Source organism: Diorhabda sublineata, chromosome 3 (genome assembly GCF_026230105.1).
Source record: "Diorhabda sublineata isolate icDioSubl1.1 chromosome 3, icDioSubl1.1, whole genome shotgun sequence".
Lineage (NCBI taxonomy): Eukaryota > Metazoa > Arthropoda > Insecta > Coleoptera > Chrysomelidae > Diorhabda > Diorhabda sublineata.
Window position 1 is genome coordinate 8,777,918 of NC_079476.1, and position 17,883 is coordinate 8,795,800.

General features: G+C 29.8%; 1 protein-coding gene across 1 annotated transcript; it reads left to right on the plus strand.

The window, feature by feature from the left end:
- The first annotated feature begins 1,297 nt into the window (after window positions 1-1,297).
- Window positions 1,298-15,063, plus strand: LOC130442088 (sideroflexin-2). The gene is made up of 5 exons (XM_056776096.1): window positions 1,298-1,998; window positions 6,759-6,957; window positions 7,730-8,022; window positions 9,706-9,753; window positions 13,515-15,063. Exons 1-5 carry the CDS (start codon window positions 1,676-1,678, stop codon window positions 13,624-13,626), a joined length of 975 nt encoding a protein of 324 aa, XP_056632074.1. The 5' UTR covers window positions 1,298-1,675; the 3' UTR covers window positions 13,627-15,063.
- The last annotated feature ends 2,820 nt before the right edge of the window (window positions 15,064-17,883 follow it).

The following is a 17,883-nucleotide window of genomic DNA, read 5'->3' on the forward strand; positions in this document are numbered from 1 at the left end:
CCTTTACTCCGTGTCCCAATTAACGATTTATCTCTTACTATTTTCACCAGTCCATCGTCTGTCATTCAAATTATATTGGTTCCATTGTTTTTTACGCTGTGATACTCATTCGTTAATGTTATCTAAGTCAAATGATCATCTGATGTTTTCATTTCTTTCTCGGCCTAGTAATGTTTTTCCTGAGATATGCCTGGCAATTCTTATCTCTGTCGTCTCCAAGAGCTGATGTATAGGTCATTATAATGCTGGTTGTCGCCTTGTAAATTCTTATCTGTTTCTTGTCTTAGGTATTTGTTTCGCTATAATACGATATAAAGACAACCCACGACCTCATTTACTTTAGTTATTTGTGCTCTTAGCTCGTCTTCTACATCTCTATAACTGGTTATGTCAATTCTAAGATACGATTCTAAAGTACTCCGAAAAAAAGATGAGGGTTGGGGAGCCAGCTTAGAAGTCTATAAAATAGGTGTTTTGTACCCTAAAGTTGTAATCTTCATATTTCATCTGATAATGATTGTGCATTTTTGAAATTTATTTATCATTACCACAATAAACAAGAAAAATCTCGCCATGATCAAAATCGCAAACCAAATTTGTTTCGAAAATAGTACGATTTATTGTTATAATGGCTAATGCCTCTCTTATTTTGATGAAGATTGTAGTTCAATTATATTAATAATAACTTTGGGATCCTATACGTTCCTTCAAATATATTACAATTGGAACGTGAACGTTTCAAAGAAACATGATCATTATTGCAACTATGGCGCTGATGTATAATTCTACGTCATGGACAATATATGTTGGATTAAGTCAACAGTATGGCGTCAATACATGACATCATCACCAATGGCCAGAGTACTTGCGTATATTTTGAAATACTATCGTTTACATGAATTATATTAATTCTAACTTTGAAATTATTTGTGGTTGTGGGAAGGAAATAAGTAATTTAATTTAATAACAATTTCAGCGGGATCATTAGTCATTTCTTTCTATTTAAAAGCTTTATAGAACTAAAACTTAAAGGAAGGAGCTGTGCTAAAGTAGTGTTATTTTATATCAAAAAATATTTAGTTTTTCCAATAACTTGAAGAACAAAAAATATATAAATTGATTTATTTGGAAAAACTAAGTTCATTATAGTTACAAAAAATGAAAAGATCAATCGAATACAGTAAAAAATCAGCCTAATTACAGGGGCCTCATGAAACAAATGCTATAGAAGTATCATTTTCGAACTTTCTGTGTGTAATTCAATTATAATGATGCTCAACTATTTGGAAAAATATGGTTTGGATTTATTTCTATGCTAGCCAAATGGAAAAATTTCAATTTAATTACTTTTATTTAATTCACATCGCATGCTAGGTTTCAAGATATTCCAAAAAAATAATCCTTCCTTTGCTTCTTACTTTTTTGTTTTGTGATTACCTTTAAGCATACTCCTCTTGGCCGGTGAATTCAAGGTTAAAATATATTTAACCTATTTTTTCCATTCGTCTATCGTATTTTCAGTTTTGCATTCTCCCGATAATAGTAGAACCAAATTTGATAAACAAGATTTCTTTTTGTAAGTGTTCAATAGGTCAAATTTAATTATAGTTTCAACGTCTATATTATTAAATAGAGAAGTAAAGTTCTCTGTACTCATTTTAAAAGTTTATGTAATATGACTGAAAGAATCAACATAGATGAGCCGTTATGGGACCTAAACACATTCACAGGACGTTTTAAACATTTCTTGTGGGTTACAGACCCCAGAACATGTATAGAAAGTGAAGAAACTTTGGATAAAGCAAAAGTACTTGTAGAACAGTACAGAAAGCGGCAAGAACCACCAGGAACTACAACTGAACAAATTATTTATGCGAAAAAATTGTACGAAAGTGCTTTCCATCCAGATACTGGTGAAAAACAAAATGTATTTGGTAGAATGTCTTTTCAAGTTCCAGGTGGAATGGCTATTACAGGAGCTATGTTACAATGGTATAGGTAATATAAACATTTGTTTTTTTTATTATCAATATATTTACATAACTAAAATGAATCAAGTTAATGTGTTATTGGTTATTATTTTGTAACAAAAATTTTGATTAAATAGGCAGTTACATACTTAAATAACGAAAAATTAATAACTTTTGTCATGTCACATTAATGTTATCACATTTTTGCAGATTAAGTTATAAAGAAGTGAAGTTTTTATTATTATTACAAAAATAGATGATAACATGGATTCCTAATTAAATTAATGGCTCCATTTGATATCTTGGCATTTACTTTATTGTGGCTAATCATTTAATTAAACAGTTTTGAAATAAAAAAACACATATCACTAATTTTACTGTTCAAATAATTTCATGTGAAATAATCAAATAAGTGAGAATTTTTGAGTTGTATAATTCACTTTTCAAATAGACCATTCAAGGTTATAAAAATTGTATGTTCAATTCCATTTTTTATGTATTTATAATATAGTATTTTATATTTTCGTCTACGATGTAAACAATGAACGTAATGAATAAAAAACAAGCACTTACTTAAAGCAATTGCTTTTAGCAAAAGCTATAGGTCAAGTAGCAAATGCTACATTTTCTACTTAGCTTTAGCAATTACTTATTTGGCTCACTTAGATTTGCAAATTAAAAAGCCTCAACACATTCAATTATATTTCAGATACGTATTCATTCCATGGTTGATACAAAATAGTGGGTATTACTCAAATATATCTATTATATTTTTATGAACAATTAAATTTGAAAAGTTTGTGATAACGGCAGAATAGAATGAAAGTAAGAAATTTGAAAATTATGAAGAATAGATAAGCAGTTGATGTTTGTTCACAAATTGAAAGAACATAAAATTATTTTAAATGAACCACAAGTTCCTCAAGTCAGTTGGAAAACAGTATCCTTTGGACCACAACCTTTTATCTGCAACAAAATCTTCGTCACAACTAATCCAAATATTGGTCTTCCTCAAAACTGCATGCATTACCTAACCTATCTTACAGACATTAATTTGGTGAATACTGAGTTCTTCACCTATAGAATTGTAACTAATTAGAGCTGGATTAAGCTAGGGGCTTGGGGGGGCTATAGCCCCAGGTCCAAGAGGGCCCCATCATTTGGAATTCATTCTGTATTTCTTGATGTGTTGATACCACAAATCTAACGTATTGATATTATTTTGTGAATTTTTCCTGATTTCCTAATTTCTTAAGGGGGCCCTGTCATTATTTTAGCCCCGGGCCTTATAAATCTTAATCCGGCCCTGTAACTAATAGCTGATAATGCAGCCACTCATCTCTCACCAGTTAAAAAGTATTTGCTAACTACTTAATATTTTTGATGTCAAATTGATATAGCTTTAGAAAAACATCATCTTTGCGATTTTTACTTACACTATATATTTTTCTTTCACGCACATTCATATATTCACCAATAATTTGAAAGGTTATGATAAAAATTCAAGTGTATGCAGCAAAGAGCCAATAGTTGCCCGATTCGAGCAAAACATGCAGAATTTTATAAGAAAATTTTATAAGAAAAAATAATTGCTAGATTTTTATTCATTAGGGTCATTAACCATTGTACTATTTTTTTAATCACTAATAATTGTGGTATACCATCAATCAAAATTGTATCTTGAATCTATTTTGAAAAAAGGTATGATAAATGTTGAGCTGATTTATTTTGAACCAGGTGTCTTTTCGAAATCAATTTTTGTCATTGGAAAATTACCAAAATGAATTATATCAAACTAATCTTTATAAGTTTACTCGAATTAACTACTTAAGTTATTCAAATTACTAAAACTAGAATAATAAAAAAACAATAATAAGTTGTAGGTAGTTTATAGAAAAAACTATTCATATACAATAGGCTATTTGAAAATATACTACACATTACGGTCATTCTATAAAGTAACAGCCAAAACAAACTTATTTTCCACTATATAAAGATGTATTTTCTTGAAATTTACATAAAATAGAGTATAATAAATTTTTTAAACTTCAAATGTGAGAAGAATTTCCTGTGGCTACTGATGATATCACATGTAAGGATTCTTCTACAGATTTGTTTACCTTAGGGTAATTGTTTAACAATTAAAAAAAAACTAATGAAATAGAATTTTGTGTGTTCAATAAGAGCAATCTAGCAATTTATTGCTAATATATCACGTGAAATACTTGGTATTTGATGAAACAATAGATATTAGCAGACATTACGAAAAATTGAAGGAATTGAAGAAGTTATTTTTGCTTTTGAGTTAATTGCAACCATCTTTTGGAATTTGTTGGAACAGAGACAAATAGTTCACTTGGAAAATTTATAGCCGTATTAGTACACTATGGCACAATGGAGTATGATAAGCCATCTCACAAGTATGCAATTGCATCATTTTTATCAAAAAAACTAATCTAACCTGACTCAACCAAAATTACTAAATTTTCATTTTATCTATTTTTTGCGTGAAAATAATGCATTCGCATACTTTTTCCAGAGAAAATCTTCTACGCATGCGTCAGTTGTCATGATTTTTCACACACAGGTAAATTTTGATGGGATCTATCGAATAAATTTATCCATGGTTCGATATCTGTTAGCCTTCCTGAGATAATGGCCACTTCCGGTATCTCCGGAAGTAAATGCTTCCGCATAAAATAGATATAATAAATTCATTTCTCGTATCATCAATAGTCTATGTATAGAGTTTCATGATGATCGTGGTGGGGTGGCTTATCATACTTGTGCCAAATTGAACTTCAACAAACTGTTTATTAATACAATAGATCTACAAATTTCAGTGTGCTAATCTTAGACTATATGGCACAGATATATAAAAACTGTTTATTTTTCAAAGAAGTCCGAGGTGGTGCCACGACTTGTTTAAAGGTTATGGTGACTATGTTGAAAAGCGAAACAATTTCATATTGTTCATAGCTTTTAATGCAATTTAGGTTCATAGTTAAATATTTTCCTACTTTATTATTAAAATGGCTCCTATTTAAAAGATAAACCTCATATTTATGAATAAATATTGTGTCTATCTGTGCTAATTTTGTATTGAAGAGTCATTCCAAATATTAGTATTTTCTAAATTTCCTGTAGTTAATGTGTACATGATATTTCTTTTCAAATAATTTATATTATTACTCTAAATATTTTCTGCTTCACTGGGTAATAAAAAAATTTGAGATTATATTTTATATTAGCTGATATTTACCACACCTATAAAAAAAGACAAATATTACCAATGTTGTGTGTAATTCTCTCTAGAATTCTCTCTAGAATGTGGATTTATCAACAAAATCTTGATCTTAATTTTTTTTGTTTTTAGTTTCAATCTCACCAAAATTATACTGCTATGTTATTTTCTTAGCATGTTTCTCAAATGTTTCTGCTTGTTAAAGGCTTATTGAGAGTTTTGATATAATATTTAGCAGGGTGAGGTTGATTTACATCAGATGATTTTTTTTGTTTAAACCATAATTTGAGGCAAATAATATTTATACTGTAAGGGGTGTAACACTAGTTGAGAAATTTAGACTAGTAAATATACTTACATCCTGTGAAGTATATGAGATTTCTTTGTGATAACTAGCACTGAATACTATTTATAATTTGTAGTTAAATATGAGACTTTCTTTGAATTTATTTGTTCCATTTTTTGCAAACCGCTGCGCTCCCAAATTTATTTTGTTTTGATTTTCTCAGAAAAAATCTCTTTTCTTTCAGTAATTTTTGTAAATTTTCATTTATTATTCAATACAAAATTAGTAAGGACATTCACTCTTAATCCGTTTCCTATTGATAAGGTGTGATAGTTATTGAAGTGAAAGAAAACAATACAATTTTTTCAAATGAAATATCGGATTATACTGTTTTCTGGGAAGTAATGTTCTCTGCCTTTGCCTACATGGATTAAAAAAACCATAAATCATGTGTCTGGCACGGTCCGAATTCTTGAACATTTTCTAAAAAAATTTTATTTGTGTTTTCATATATGAAGATGGAAGCATCTTCAGGACGCTGTTTTTGTTCCATTGTGAGCGTAACCAATCATGCGCACAACCTTATGTCCAAATTTTCAGTTAATATGCGATATAGCGCACTTTCTGGTAACCACTGTGATGCTGGTCTTCGCAGGTCGTACGGCCTCGCTTAAACTCAGCTACCCAATATTTTACTGTTGGTAACGAAGAGGCAGTCTCACTCAGAGTAGAATCTAGTTCAGCTTTCATATTGGTTGGACAAATACCTTTCAAATAAAAGTATTGTATCACATAACGATGACCAATTTCTTCCATATTTACAAATTTCATTCAAAACATTCACTATTGATGGCTGCTAAATAAATACTAAACAACGTGGCGTCTTCATACTTGAAACATTTGCTGTATAGATTGTGTACTATCTCATACAATAGTATTTTTCAAGCAACTATAAATATTTTTCCTTAAATGAAAATTAATTTCCTGTAACAAGAAGCATGTTCTCATGAATACTACTAATAAAATATTGTACTACACTCAATTTGATGGTAAAAAATCTACAGATCAGATCAATTCAGTTTTCAGAAATGGTGAGAACAGTCCATTTTTTTATTTAAATCGAAAAAATAAAAACAAAACAACGATGTTTGATTTTTTAAATAAAAATCAAGCTTTACTCAATCCTGCTTTTAATTTCATTTATTACACTAATTATCGATTTGAATCAACTTAATTTTTTATTTTGTATTCATTTCAGAACACCATTTGCAGTAGTTTTCTGGCAATGGATAAACCAGTCTTTCAATGCACTAGTAAATTACACAAACAGGAATGCCAAATCACCCACTACCACTACACAACTTGTAGTTGCTTATGCTTCGGCTACATCATCAGCAATGATCACTGCCTTAGGATGTAAACAATATTGGGGTAAACGCGCCTCTCCTTTCATCCAGGTATTTCTTCCTCCTCAGGGCCGCATTTAAACATAATGCCGCTCCTGGGAACCGGAAAAAAATCCGCCCCTGTACTGAAATTTTACTTTAACTTATAGTTTATATATTTTCTTTTTCAAAATTGAAATAACTAATTTATTGCAGAAAATTTATTATAATATGTTATATAATCCAGAAACATAAATAAATATTTGTTTTTTTTCTATCAATTATAAATTTGACACTAAGTGTGACTCATAATCTATACCCTATACTGTAGGGGGCAGCATGCGCTGTTTTAAGTTTATTAAATTAAAAAGTATAAGATTTTTCGCTTCAATTAAAATTAATTGGTACAATCGATAAATTATAACATTTTTTTAAGATTCATTGATTGATTAAAGTTTATATTTTGAAAAATGCAAAGAACAATTACGAAATTTTTTAATTTTTCAAAAAAAATACTAATTAAATTTCTTTTATTCCAGAAAATAGAAAAACCGATTATTATTTTAAATAAATTTATTAAATTATTTTGATAATTAATTTTACTAAAAGTGCTAATTCACAAATAATCGATGGATTTAATTTCTTGAATTATGAATTAAACGGAAAATTATGAATGATTAGAATTAATCAATTATATTTAGCAATCTTGATAAGACTAAAAAAATTTTTTTTCACTTTAAAAATTTTGTCGCCCTGGGTACTTGCCCCGACTGTCCCTAGTGTAAATCTACCGCTGATCCTCTTATAAAGTTATAGTATAAATGATATCAAAAAAAAATTACAGAGATACGTACCATTCGCAGCTGTAGCAGCTGCCAACTGCGTAAATATTCCACTAATGAGGCAAAATGAAATAATTTATGGTATTGACTGTTGTGACGAGAACGGCAAAATTGTTGGTCAGTCTAAAGTAGCAGCTGTAAAAGGAATTTCACAAGTAGTTTTCTCTAGGATAGTCATGTGCGCCCCAGGAATGTGTATACTACCAATTATCATGGAACGAGCAGAGAAATATAAGTTTATGCAGAGGATCACATATTTGCACGGTCCCATCCAAGTTATTGGAGTAGGATGTTTGTAAGTATTGATAAAAATGAATTTTTGCATAAATTGATTACCAATACAGTGTATTCTTAAAGTGAAGCTAATAATTCGATTTCTGTTGAGTTTATAAAAAAATGTTGAATAACACTTTTTTGAAGTAAAACTTCTTATCAAACAATATATATTATTATTGGGTAGGCGAGTAATTTCGGTATTGTACTATAAAATAGAACACTTTTCCTAACAAATAATACTTTTAATCAATTATATATTTTCCATTTTGCTCAATGACCTTTTGCCATCTTCCTTTCAACTTTTTGATTCCGCGCTCATGAAATTTCTGGTCCTTATCAGCAAAAAACTGAACCAGGTGCGATTCAAAGTGTGACCATTCAAATAGTTCTGCAAACTTCGAAATAAATGATAATCAGATGGTGCTAGATCAGGGTTGTATGGGGGATCACTTCCCAGCCAAGCTCCAATAGTTTCCCACGAGTTGCCAAAGATGTGTGAGGCGTTGCATTATCATGGTGGAACACTTCTGCTTCATCCAGTTTCATTAACTGTTGGCAGTAAACATCAGAATTGATCGTTTGGTTCCTTGGAAGTAGCTCAAAAAACAACACCTTTGTAATCCCATCAAACTAACTGATGTGGTTTGTGCTGGTTCATTGGCTCCATGATTGTTTTCGAACTATGTTTCTGTACAGTAACCGTTTTTCATCCCCAGTGATAATATGATAACACCTAGGAATTCATCTTCAAATTGAACTTTCCCTGATGATGGGAAGAACACTTCCTGAAAGCTTAGATTTATAGTTTAATATAGAGTTTTCATTTTCCAAAATTTGCTGCAATCGCGATATATTGGTTTTTTGTTCTAACTAATCAGTCGCTTATATTTCAATTTTCAATTCATATATACATGTGTAAGCGTTCTCATAGTGGGATTGTGGCAAAATTAAACACCAAAATGTACTAACTCAAATATATTTCTTTTTTTTTTTCTTTCTTTTTAATACTTATGTATTCATCGTCTGGGAACTAATTAGTTCAGAATTATGATGTACTGAATTTTGTATATCTTTTAAAAAACATTAGATTCATCAACTTCATAATTCAAATTGACGCTTGATATAAATATTAAGGCAAGAAAAGGGTTAGTCATCTGCGACACAAAATCGTGGAAGAATTGCAATTTCCGAACGTTGAGTGTAGCTTTTATTCATCTATTGTAGATTTCCATATATCTTGTCAATTTACCATACCATTAAATGGAAATTCGTTAGAAAATAGAATGTTCTCTATTAGAATATTTTTCCAGTCTAGTTGATCCATAACTTGTTGTAATTGAATAGATAATAGAGGTACTTTCTTTTTTCACTAAAGACAGTTTGTTGATGCTTATGTTTCATGCGCGTTTGTCTTTTTGGTTTATTTACAGTACTTTCCAATAGGAGGGATGACAGTCGGGATATTTTTCTCAGAATAGATGCTTCATTTCAAATTTCTGTCTTTAAAAAAATGAAACTGTTCCAAATAAGGTTGGATGAGGAAATTTTTTTTAAGAAAGATCCATCATAATTTCATACTGGCAACCTTTTGAATTTTTTGCATAAATTTAGAATTAACACCATAGTATTGATTGTTTATTAAAACAACAAAAAATTTTTATACTCTAATATATAAAAAATGAATCAATTATAATTTTTTCAGCCTCACTTTCATGGTTCCACTAGCATGTGCTTTGTTCCCACAAAAATGGTAAGTTTCCAAAATTAATGTTAAATGTTGATGTGATTATTGAAAATATTTTATATTCACCATGGATTTTGAAGTATTACACTATAGAGGTATGGCAGCTACTTATATCGGAGCCATATTCGCTTATCAGAGAGTTCACATAATTCGATACTACTTCATGGTATTTGTTACATACATTTTTTATAAAGAAATTTATTTTGCCTCATTTCCTCCACTCTTTACGTTGTTGTAAGATTATTATATTCTTGTATAGTTATTTTTCAAAGTGCTTTCTTAGAGTTCCTATCCAGATATAATTGTGGACAATAGAACCAAGCAAAGGATCCTCCTGACGTCATCCACACTAGACGAATAAGTTTTGGAGGAATAGCTGGTGTACGGAAATATTGTGCACTTTTCCAATAGGCAGCGAATAGCAAAGATTTGATCAGTTGTTGATCTCCCTCTCCTGGTCATAACCCTTATAATGTCTAACTTGATCTAAAGTAGTAGAACCATGCAATGAATATTCCAGATCGATATCCCAGTATCACATTCTCTTTTGAGCTCCGCGATTAAGATTAAATGCTTGCTAGACATCCATGTTTCTTTCAAAAACAACCCTGAATCCTTGTAACATCGGGACTTTTCATTTACTTATTAATGAAAATTGAGGTTTATAATTTTCTACTTTGAATGTTTTTCTAAATTTTCTATCTGTCAATTTCCCTTTGACATCCGATTTCTTCGACTATTCTCGCACTCAGAATTTTCTAAAACTGCTTAGTTAACAGGCAAAGGACAAAATTACTAACCGTTTTTATTCAGTTATTAATAGTGATTAAATAACAACAATTCCGACAGAGCTAAATTTTCTTGGAAACTTTTGGATATCAAGAAACAAAGTCGCATTGGTCCTGTGTGCAAAAAAAGTTTAAAGCCAAAATTTTCGAATTTTTAGAATTCTTTTCGGAAACGGAAAAAGTTTTATTGAAAATATAGCCCAGACCCAAATTGTAGATTATAAAATTATCTATATAAATGTTCAAAATTATCTATATTTTTATAGATAATTGATAAATATTGATTCCTCAGAATCTCCATTTCTAATATATCACCATTTTGAAAAGTTAATGAGTTGCATTATATAATACGCACACATTCCCTCATAATACTTAGAAGTCACTTAATATAAGTGATAAGTTGTAGGCTAATCAACTAAATTTTTTTAAATTTCAATTTTCCCTTATGTAAGTAACACGATGTTCGACAATATGCAGTTCAATTAGAAATGATTGTGCTTTAATGCCTCCCTGTAAGTATTTTCAAAAAATAATTACAATTTATGATAATTTTTTTCAGAATGTCTCTTTATGGCGAACGGTTTGGTTAGCATGTATAACGTTCTAAAAATTTCTGCTAAACCATCAACTTTATCGAGTTAAACAAAGAGTTGCTTTTTGTTGAAAAATTGATTGAAAAACTAATTTTGGCTATCTTTAGGTTGTACAGGTTGTCCCTGTAAAAGTTACGGATTGTTAATTATTGTGCATGAGCTGCCCTTAGCTCTCAGAAAGTAGTGAAGAAACTACATGGACATAGGTAATGATCCTTTGAAAATCATAATGTTTGAATGTATAATTTAGAAAACATACTTAAATATAAGTTCTGATTCCCAACTTGAAAAGCCTATAACTCGTTGTATGAGAAAATGTTTTTTTTTATAACACAGCATTATTTTCACGTCATCTAGTCACTCCTACATTTTTGCATCACACACTGTATATTTAAGCCATAGAATTTTGAGAACATACAGTCGAAAGAAACCGCGCTTAAACAATTCAATGAAACAAAAACAATTGACTTTTCTCCTCAATGAATAATAACAAAAAGTATTCGCTTTCTCTTCACTGTTTTTGAAGCTCAAAAAAATTAATTGTATACATAATTTAATTTTTGTGAATACACTGAACAAGAAGAAAATGCAAATATCTTTTATTCCACAAAAATCCAACATAGGCTTCTACTCATCAACACTTGTATCGAACATTCTATCAAGTTCAGGCATAGATAGGTAATCAACTAAATCCCGAAGATTGGGGATAGAAATTTACTGATAATATTTTGAAACTTATTCAAACTCCCCTTATAATGCTAAATGTGGCTGTTGAAGAGTAAGGTTATGCATTAAATACATTATTTTCTATAAAACCCCATCATAATAGATTGTGCATAGGCCTACCGTTAAACCAAGTTTAAAAAAGTGCCAATGCTACCTCATAGATGGCGTGGAAAAGTATGTGTATCATGTAGAATGCAACTCAGTATTCTGATCTAGAAATTTTCAAATATGTCCTTAAACATTTTCTACTGGAATTGTTTCTCAAATTTAAGCGCGTTTTCCTCGAAATTACTTTTTTTGAAGTTGTTGACATGATATCTTAAGTTCTACCCGACCCATTCCAATCCATTTCAAAATTTATTTTGAAGTATTTTTAAAAAATTCGAAAATGTCAAAAAAGGGGAACAAAATTGATATTTCATTTTTCGTTTTTTACTAAGATTAATGGAATAAATCAATAGAAGGGCTGGAATCATGTCAACCAGAGTGCACCGTTTTTTTATAGTCCCCACTCTACTGACCTGTAATTTATTGAAATTCTGATTTTTTCTTACAATTTTTTTATATTTTCAGAAGGTCAATAAATATATAAAAAATTTAAGCGTCTGGACCAGAACATCGCCTTAACTTTTCTCAGAAAATAATATAAAGAATAATTTTGTAGATAAATACGGTCTGAACTATATTTTCGAGGAAACTATTTTTGAGAAAAATTGAAAAAAATACCAAAATTTTTACTTTCACCTCGAATAATTTTATAGGAACTTTTTGTATTTTATTTCTACCGGTCTATTCAAAGTCTTTACAAAAAATTTAGCTCTGTATAAATTTTTGTTATTTGAACGTCTATTTCGACGTTACAGTATCAATATTTTCTGATTATAGCCGAAATATAATTATTTTTATGTTTTCAAATCGTCTTTGTTTTAGGTCTCTTCTTTTATAATAGTATATTATAAGGATTAAAAGTGCATATTTTTTTACGAGCAATATTTGCAGTTGCGAGGCGGAGGGCAGCGCAGCCGAGTGATTGCAAAATTGCGAGTAAAAATAGGCACTTTTAGTCCGTATGATATATACTATTTTTTCTCCAACCAAGTCAAAATTAAAATAAAGTTAGTTTTATTGAAAAATCGTTAATAATTTGGTAATAAATTTGAACACCTATTAATTATAACAGCGATAGCAAGTCGGTAGTCATGGATATCTGATATTGTTGGTAAATATCGATTGTCAAGTAGACGTACTAATCATATAATTTTTGTAGTAGTTTAGTCCTAGGATTAAAAGTGGCGTTTTTAATCCCAGGATTAAAAGTGCTGCTAAGCAACGAGGAAAATTTTGTACCGTAAGGGAATTGATGGCTTTTGCACCTGAAAATAGTACAAAAATGTCAACATTTTTTGATGGTTGGGAGAAAAAGTTTTTTTTTGACAGTCAATTTCAGTCTTTATTAAAATAAAGACGGTCAAAATTTTTATCTATCTTTCAAAAATTATAATAAAAAAAACTAATTTTATACCAGAAGAGACCTAAAATCAAGACTATTTAAAACATAAACATATAAAATTTCTAAGAATTAAGAAATTAAAAAAAATACAATTATTTGGATCAGTTGGTCCATTCGCAATGGTTAAGTCATTGGTTATCTATTTTTTAGCTCTATCAAGACATCCACTATACTTTGGTTGGAACCAGAACAATATGAGAAAATGAAGAAGAACTGCGAAGATAAAGTTCCAGATGTGGTATATTTCAACAAGGGACTTTAATGTAAAAGTCTATTGAGATTATGATGACGAGTCTTATAAATAGAAAGATACATTAATTTCTTTAATAATCACTACATAAAGTGATAGTGATTATTAACAAGAAATTAGATGGAAAACATTAACGTTGTATACGTTTGATTAGTATTTTGTTTGCACTTAGTAAAATAGATAGCGAGGGAACTTCTGCTGATTTACAGGATGTTTTTAAATTCAGAAGGTGATTTCCTTTACCTACTTCCGTCCAAAATATCAATCCTAGGTGTTGAATGAAATGAAAATTTACAAATTTTTATATTTTTTTAATATCCATATTTAAAAGCTAGATTTTCTGGAACCGTTGTGATATTTATACTGAATAACCAATTATTTATTACTGCTACTTCACCAACATTTACAATTATACTGTTGGACATGCGTTTCGATAACCAAATTATCGTCTTTAGAAACCAAAGGTGAAGTGAAGTGTGGTAACTGGAATTTACTTATTATCGAAATGTGGATCACACAGTAATTGTGAGTATTGGCAGTAGTGAATACAGTGTTCAGGGCTCCTGTTATATAACATAAAGGGGTGAATTTGAATCCATTTTCTTATTTGACATCAAGTTTTCTTGTAAATTTAGTTTTGTACAAAACTAATTTATTTAAAATAAACTGTACGTAAGATCTGCGAATCGAATTTTTATATATGGCTCGATAGTAATTTCATTATTATATTGACTCTGCAGATACAGTATAAGAGGGTTTTCAGTATTGTTCTTTTACTTAAAAACATACGCAAATTCACCAAAATTAGATATTTTCGGATTTGAAATAAAACTAATAGATTTTTATTCATTAAAATCAACTACAAAGACACTAAAGCGATTCTGTTTCTTCCAAAGTAAAAATTTAGGATTATGGAATGTTTTGAAATAATCAAGGATTTTAAGTAATATTTTTTTACCCCCTTATAATGTAGCAGGAATATTAAAAAAATATTGTTGGTTATTCTTTTGCAAATAAAGGATATTTATAAAAAGTTTTTAGCATTGCTCGAATTTGAGGAAAACATAAGGACTTGATTTTACTTACCACCTTTTTGAATTGATAACTGGGAAGAGGAAAGGCTGAAGAAAATCTCTTATAGCTAAGGTCATATTTTCATAACCTGAATTTTTTGCATGAATTGAAAAACTCCAATATCAGTAAATTGTAATTTTGATTATAATTTATTTTTAAAAGTTATTTCATACAATGTTCATGGATAAGTGGCTTTCTTGATGGTTTTTCACAATAACTTACATTTTTACATTGGTGTTTTTTTTAAATTTTCAACAATTTTTTGAACAAAAAATCAAGCAGCCTGGAAGTCATTTATCATTTATAAGTAATAATATGCAATACTTTTTATTTACCTTTGTTGAATTTTACAAAAAATAAAATTTTTACAAACTATATATTTTTATTTAAAAAATACATCGCTCCGCAAAAATACCACATAAGTCTATACATTAGAATAATTTTCTTTATCTGTTTACTTTTTACACCTTTTTAAATACATTTCTTGATGATTTTAGGTCTCCTTTAATTGAAATTTCTTTTATAAACAGATAAAATCTTAACGTCAGTATAGGTTGTCATCACGAAATAAATTAGAATAATTACCTTCTAATTATTGTAACTCACAATGATGGATCAAATAGTTTTTTAGGTTTCTTCAGATTTATTTCGTATTAACAAAGTACATCATAATTTAAACAAAAATTGGGTGGTTTGAGAAAAAAATTGTTTTGTATAGTTTTTATACAATTTTTATTCTTAATTCTTTGATCAATATTTATAGAGAAAAAAATTATTGAAAATTCAAAAATTTTATAGGTTGTTTAAACATTTCAGTAAGACCGTCATATTGCGTGACGTTTGTAGGTATAAAATAAACAATGAACATATGATACAAAGTAAATATCTTTGATTAATCTGAAAAATGGTATATAAACCGTGTTTGGTGCCAGGATGTAAAAATATCACGACTAAAACACCTGAGTTTTTTTATGATGCCAAAAAATTCGAATGTATACAAAAATGGTTTGAAAGTGTTGGGTTTTGACGATCCTGCGAGATGTAATTATTTTTGTTCCCAGGTCCATTTTAATTTAAGTAAGGTTCAATTTAACTTATTTTAAAGTAATTAAATTAATTATACTTTTAATTTTTAACATGATTATGTAATAATGTAGAAACTTAACCTATGAAAGGTTTATTCTATTTATTCTTATATATAGAAAAATGTTTTATTTATACATAACCAATAAATAAAAACTGAATCTTAATAGCAGACGCTACGTTCCCGGCAATGATAACCTCGTGACCATCAGGCAGACAACTGCTCAATGTTTTTATTAAATCTTTGACGTTACAACTGAAAACCAATGAGGATCGTTTTCTCATGTAGTTAAACATTTGAAATTTTGAGGATTTTCCATTAAAGATATAATAGCTAATATTTTTCACTTCTAATTAAATATTTTACTTTCCGACATTATTTCATATCAAAAACTTATGAAATAAGTAAGAAAATAAATACTTTTTAAAAATGCAAGTACTGTATTGCATTAATGAATTTTTTATTTAAGACAGTGGACTTCAAGCAAGCATAAATTATCATGCAACTCTGTGTGGACCTTCAAACTAATGCCATCCCTGTGATCATAACATTTCCTCTACTACTGTTTCGCTAATGTAACATTGGGCTTTTTCCTCTCTAGGACATCGATGAACTCTGATGGTTGTAGTCACTAAAACATAAAAACGTGATTGATCACTAAACAAAATATTGTTCCATTCACGCTCTCTCCAGTGCGGTATTCTTGGATGAACTGAATATTATGCTAGACTGAGATTACAAAGGAACAAGTTGTGGCTCGATACGGAGACTAAATTCGACCCCAGCCAACTTCACGCTGCATCTTGACTAACTAGGTAACTGTGCATATAGGAAGATATTTGGTGCAGTGCAGTACTTGTAACAGATACTTTGTAGAAAACATGCATTCACAAGAATCGATCTGACCAAATTTTTTATTTAGGTAAACAATGCTGTCTATGTATTTTTTTAATTGATTCCTACACCTGTCTACGGAAGTGACATTATAGTGCCACTCCATTGCTGTGGTAGTAGCACATTCCTTGTCCATAAGATTTCTATTTTTCATAACTTCAATGTTGGTTCTACATGTAACATGGCAGTTGTTTGGCAGTAAGGTTTTTGTAAAAATTTTGTTTATATTGACAGCTTTCTGAGTTGTGGTGTGTTAAACATGTAGAATATGTATTGGTTCAACAGATTTAAGAACGATTGGAGTGGATTCGTATTAATGGCTTCATTTGACAAAAATTTGGAATTTTTTAAACCGTTGGTGATGTTCATACTGAACACTGTTTGCACTACGACTACCCCAATAATCACAATTATACTATATGACATTTTAATGACTTATCGTTTTCAGAGACTGAAGGATAAGTTAGTTATCAAGACACAGTGTAATTGTGAGTGTTGGTATAGTGGTAGTATATAAAATGGGCAGTTTTGCAAGAAAAGGATATCAGGGAACAAACTAGACGACGGTCTAACTTCACGTATGTATAAATAACATTCAATACAAAAAATTTTAACGATCTCTTCAATTAATTGAGAAAACTACAAGTATCGAATAGTTTAAAACCTAATGGGTTGATTAGTGACCAAGCATGTGATTATTTTTCTTTGATTTTATTTACCAGTGTTATAATCTAGATAATTAGAGTTACATCAAACAATTAACCTGAAGATCTATTGTGTCCCCTAGCTCGCATAGCTCGCCTTGCAGCTCAAGAATTATACTGAACTCCAGTATCTGTCTGCTTCAATAAAGTTGGATCACTGCTCCGACAAGTTTCTTGTTAAACGTATTTTTTGAATAAGCTTGCAATTGCAAGGCTTTCAGGAACTAGGTCAATTGGGGTTTTACTCTTCTTTTTATGGAATTTGCATTTGGGTGGGTTCTGATAGACCTAAGCCAGGGAGAAGGTGTAGCTTGTTTTCGCTTGGATTCAAATGGTTTTGAGGTTCAAAGGAACTTTTAAGAATGATCTACTCCGGAAAGGCAGCGCCAGAGTGCGTAATTTTTATTTTTTTTTTCTTCTTCAGAAACTCGTAATGAAAATACCACAAAAAGACCTAAGGTCAACGAAAAGAATCTGTGCTTCTTTTTGGTGTGAGATTATTTTTTATGTGAC

Coding starts and splice junctions, on each gene's coding strand:
- LOC130442088 (XM_056776096.1), top strand. CDS start 1,676: ATGACTGAAAGAATCAACATAGATGAGCCGTTATGGGACCTAAACACA. Junction 1,999..6,758: donor GCTATGTTACAATGGTATAG/GTAATATAAACA, acceptor TATTCATTTCAG/AACACCATTTGCAGTAGTTT. Junction 9,754..13,514: donor GCTTTGTTCCCACAAAAATG/GTAAGTTTCCAA, acceptor TCTATTTTTTAG/CTCTATCAAGACATCCACTA.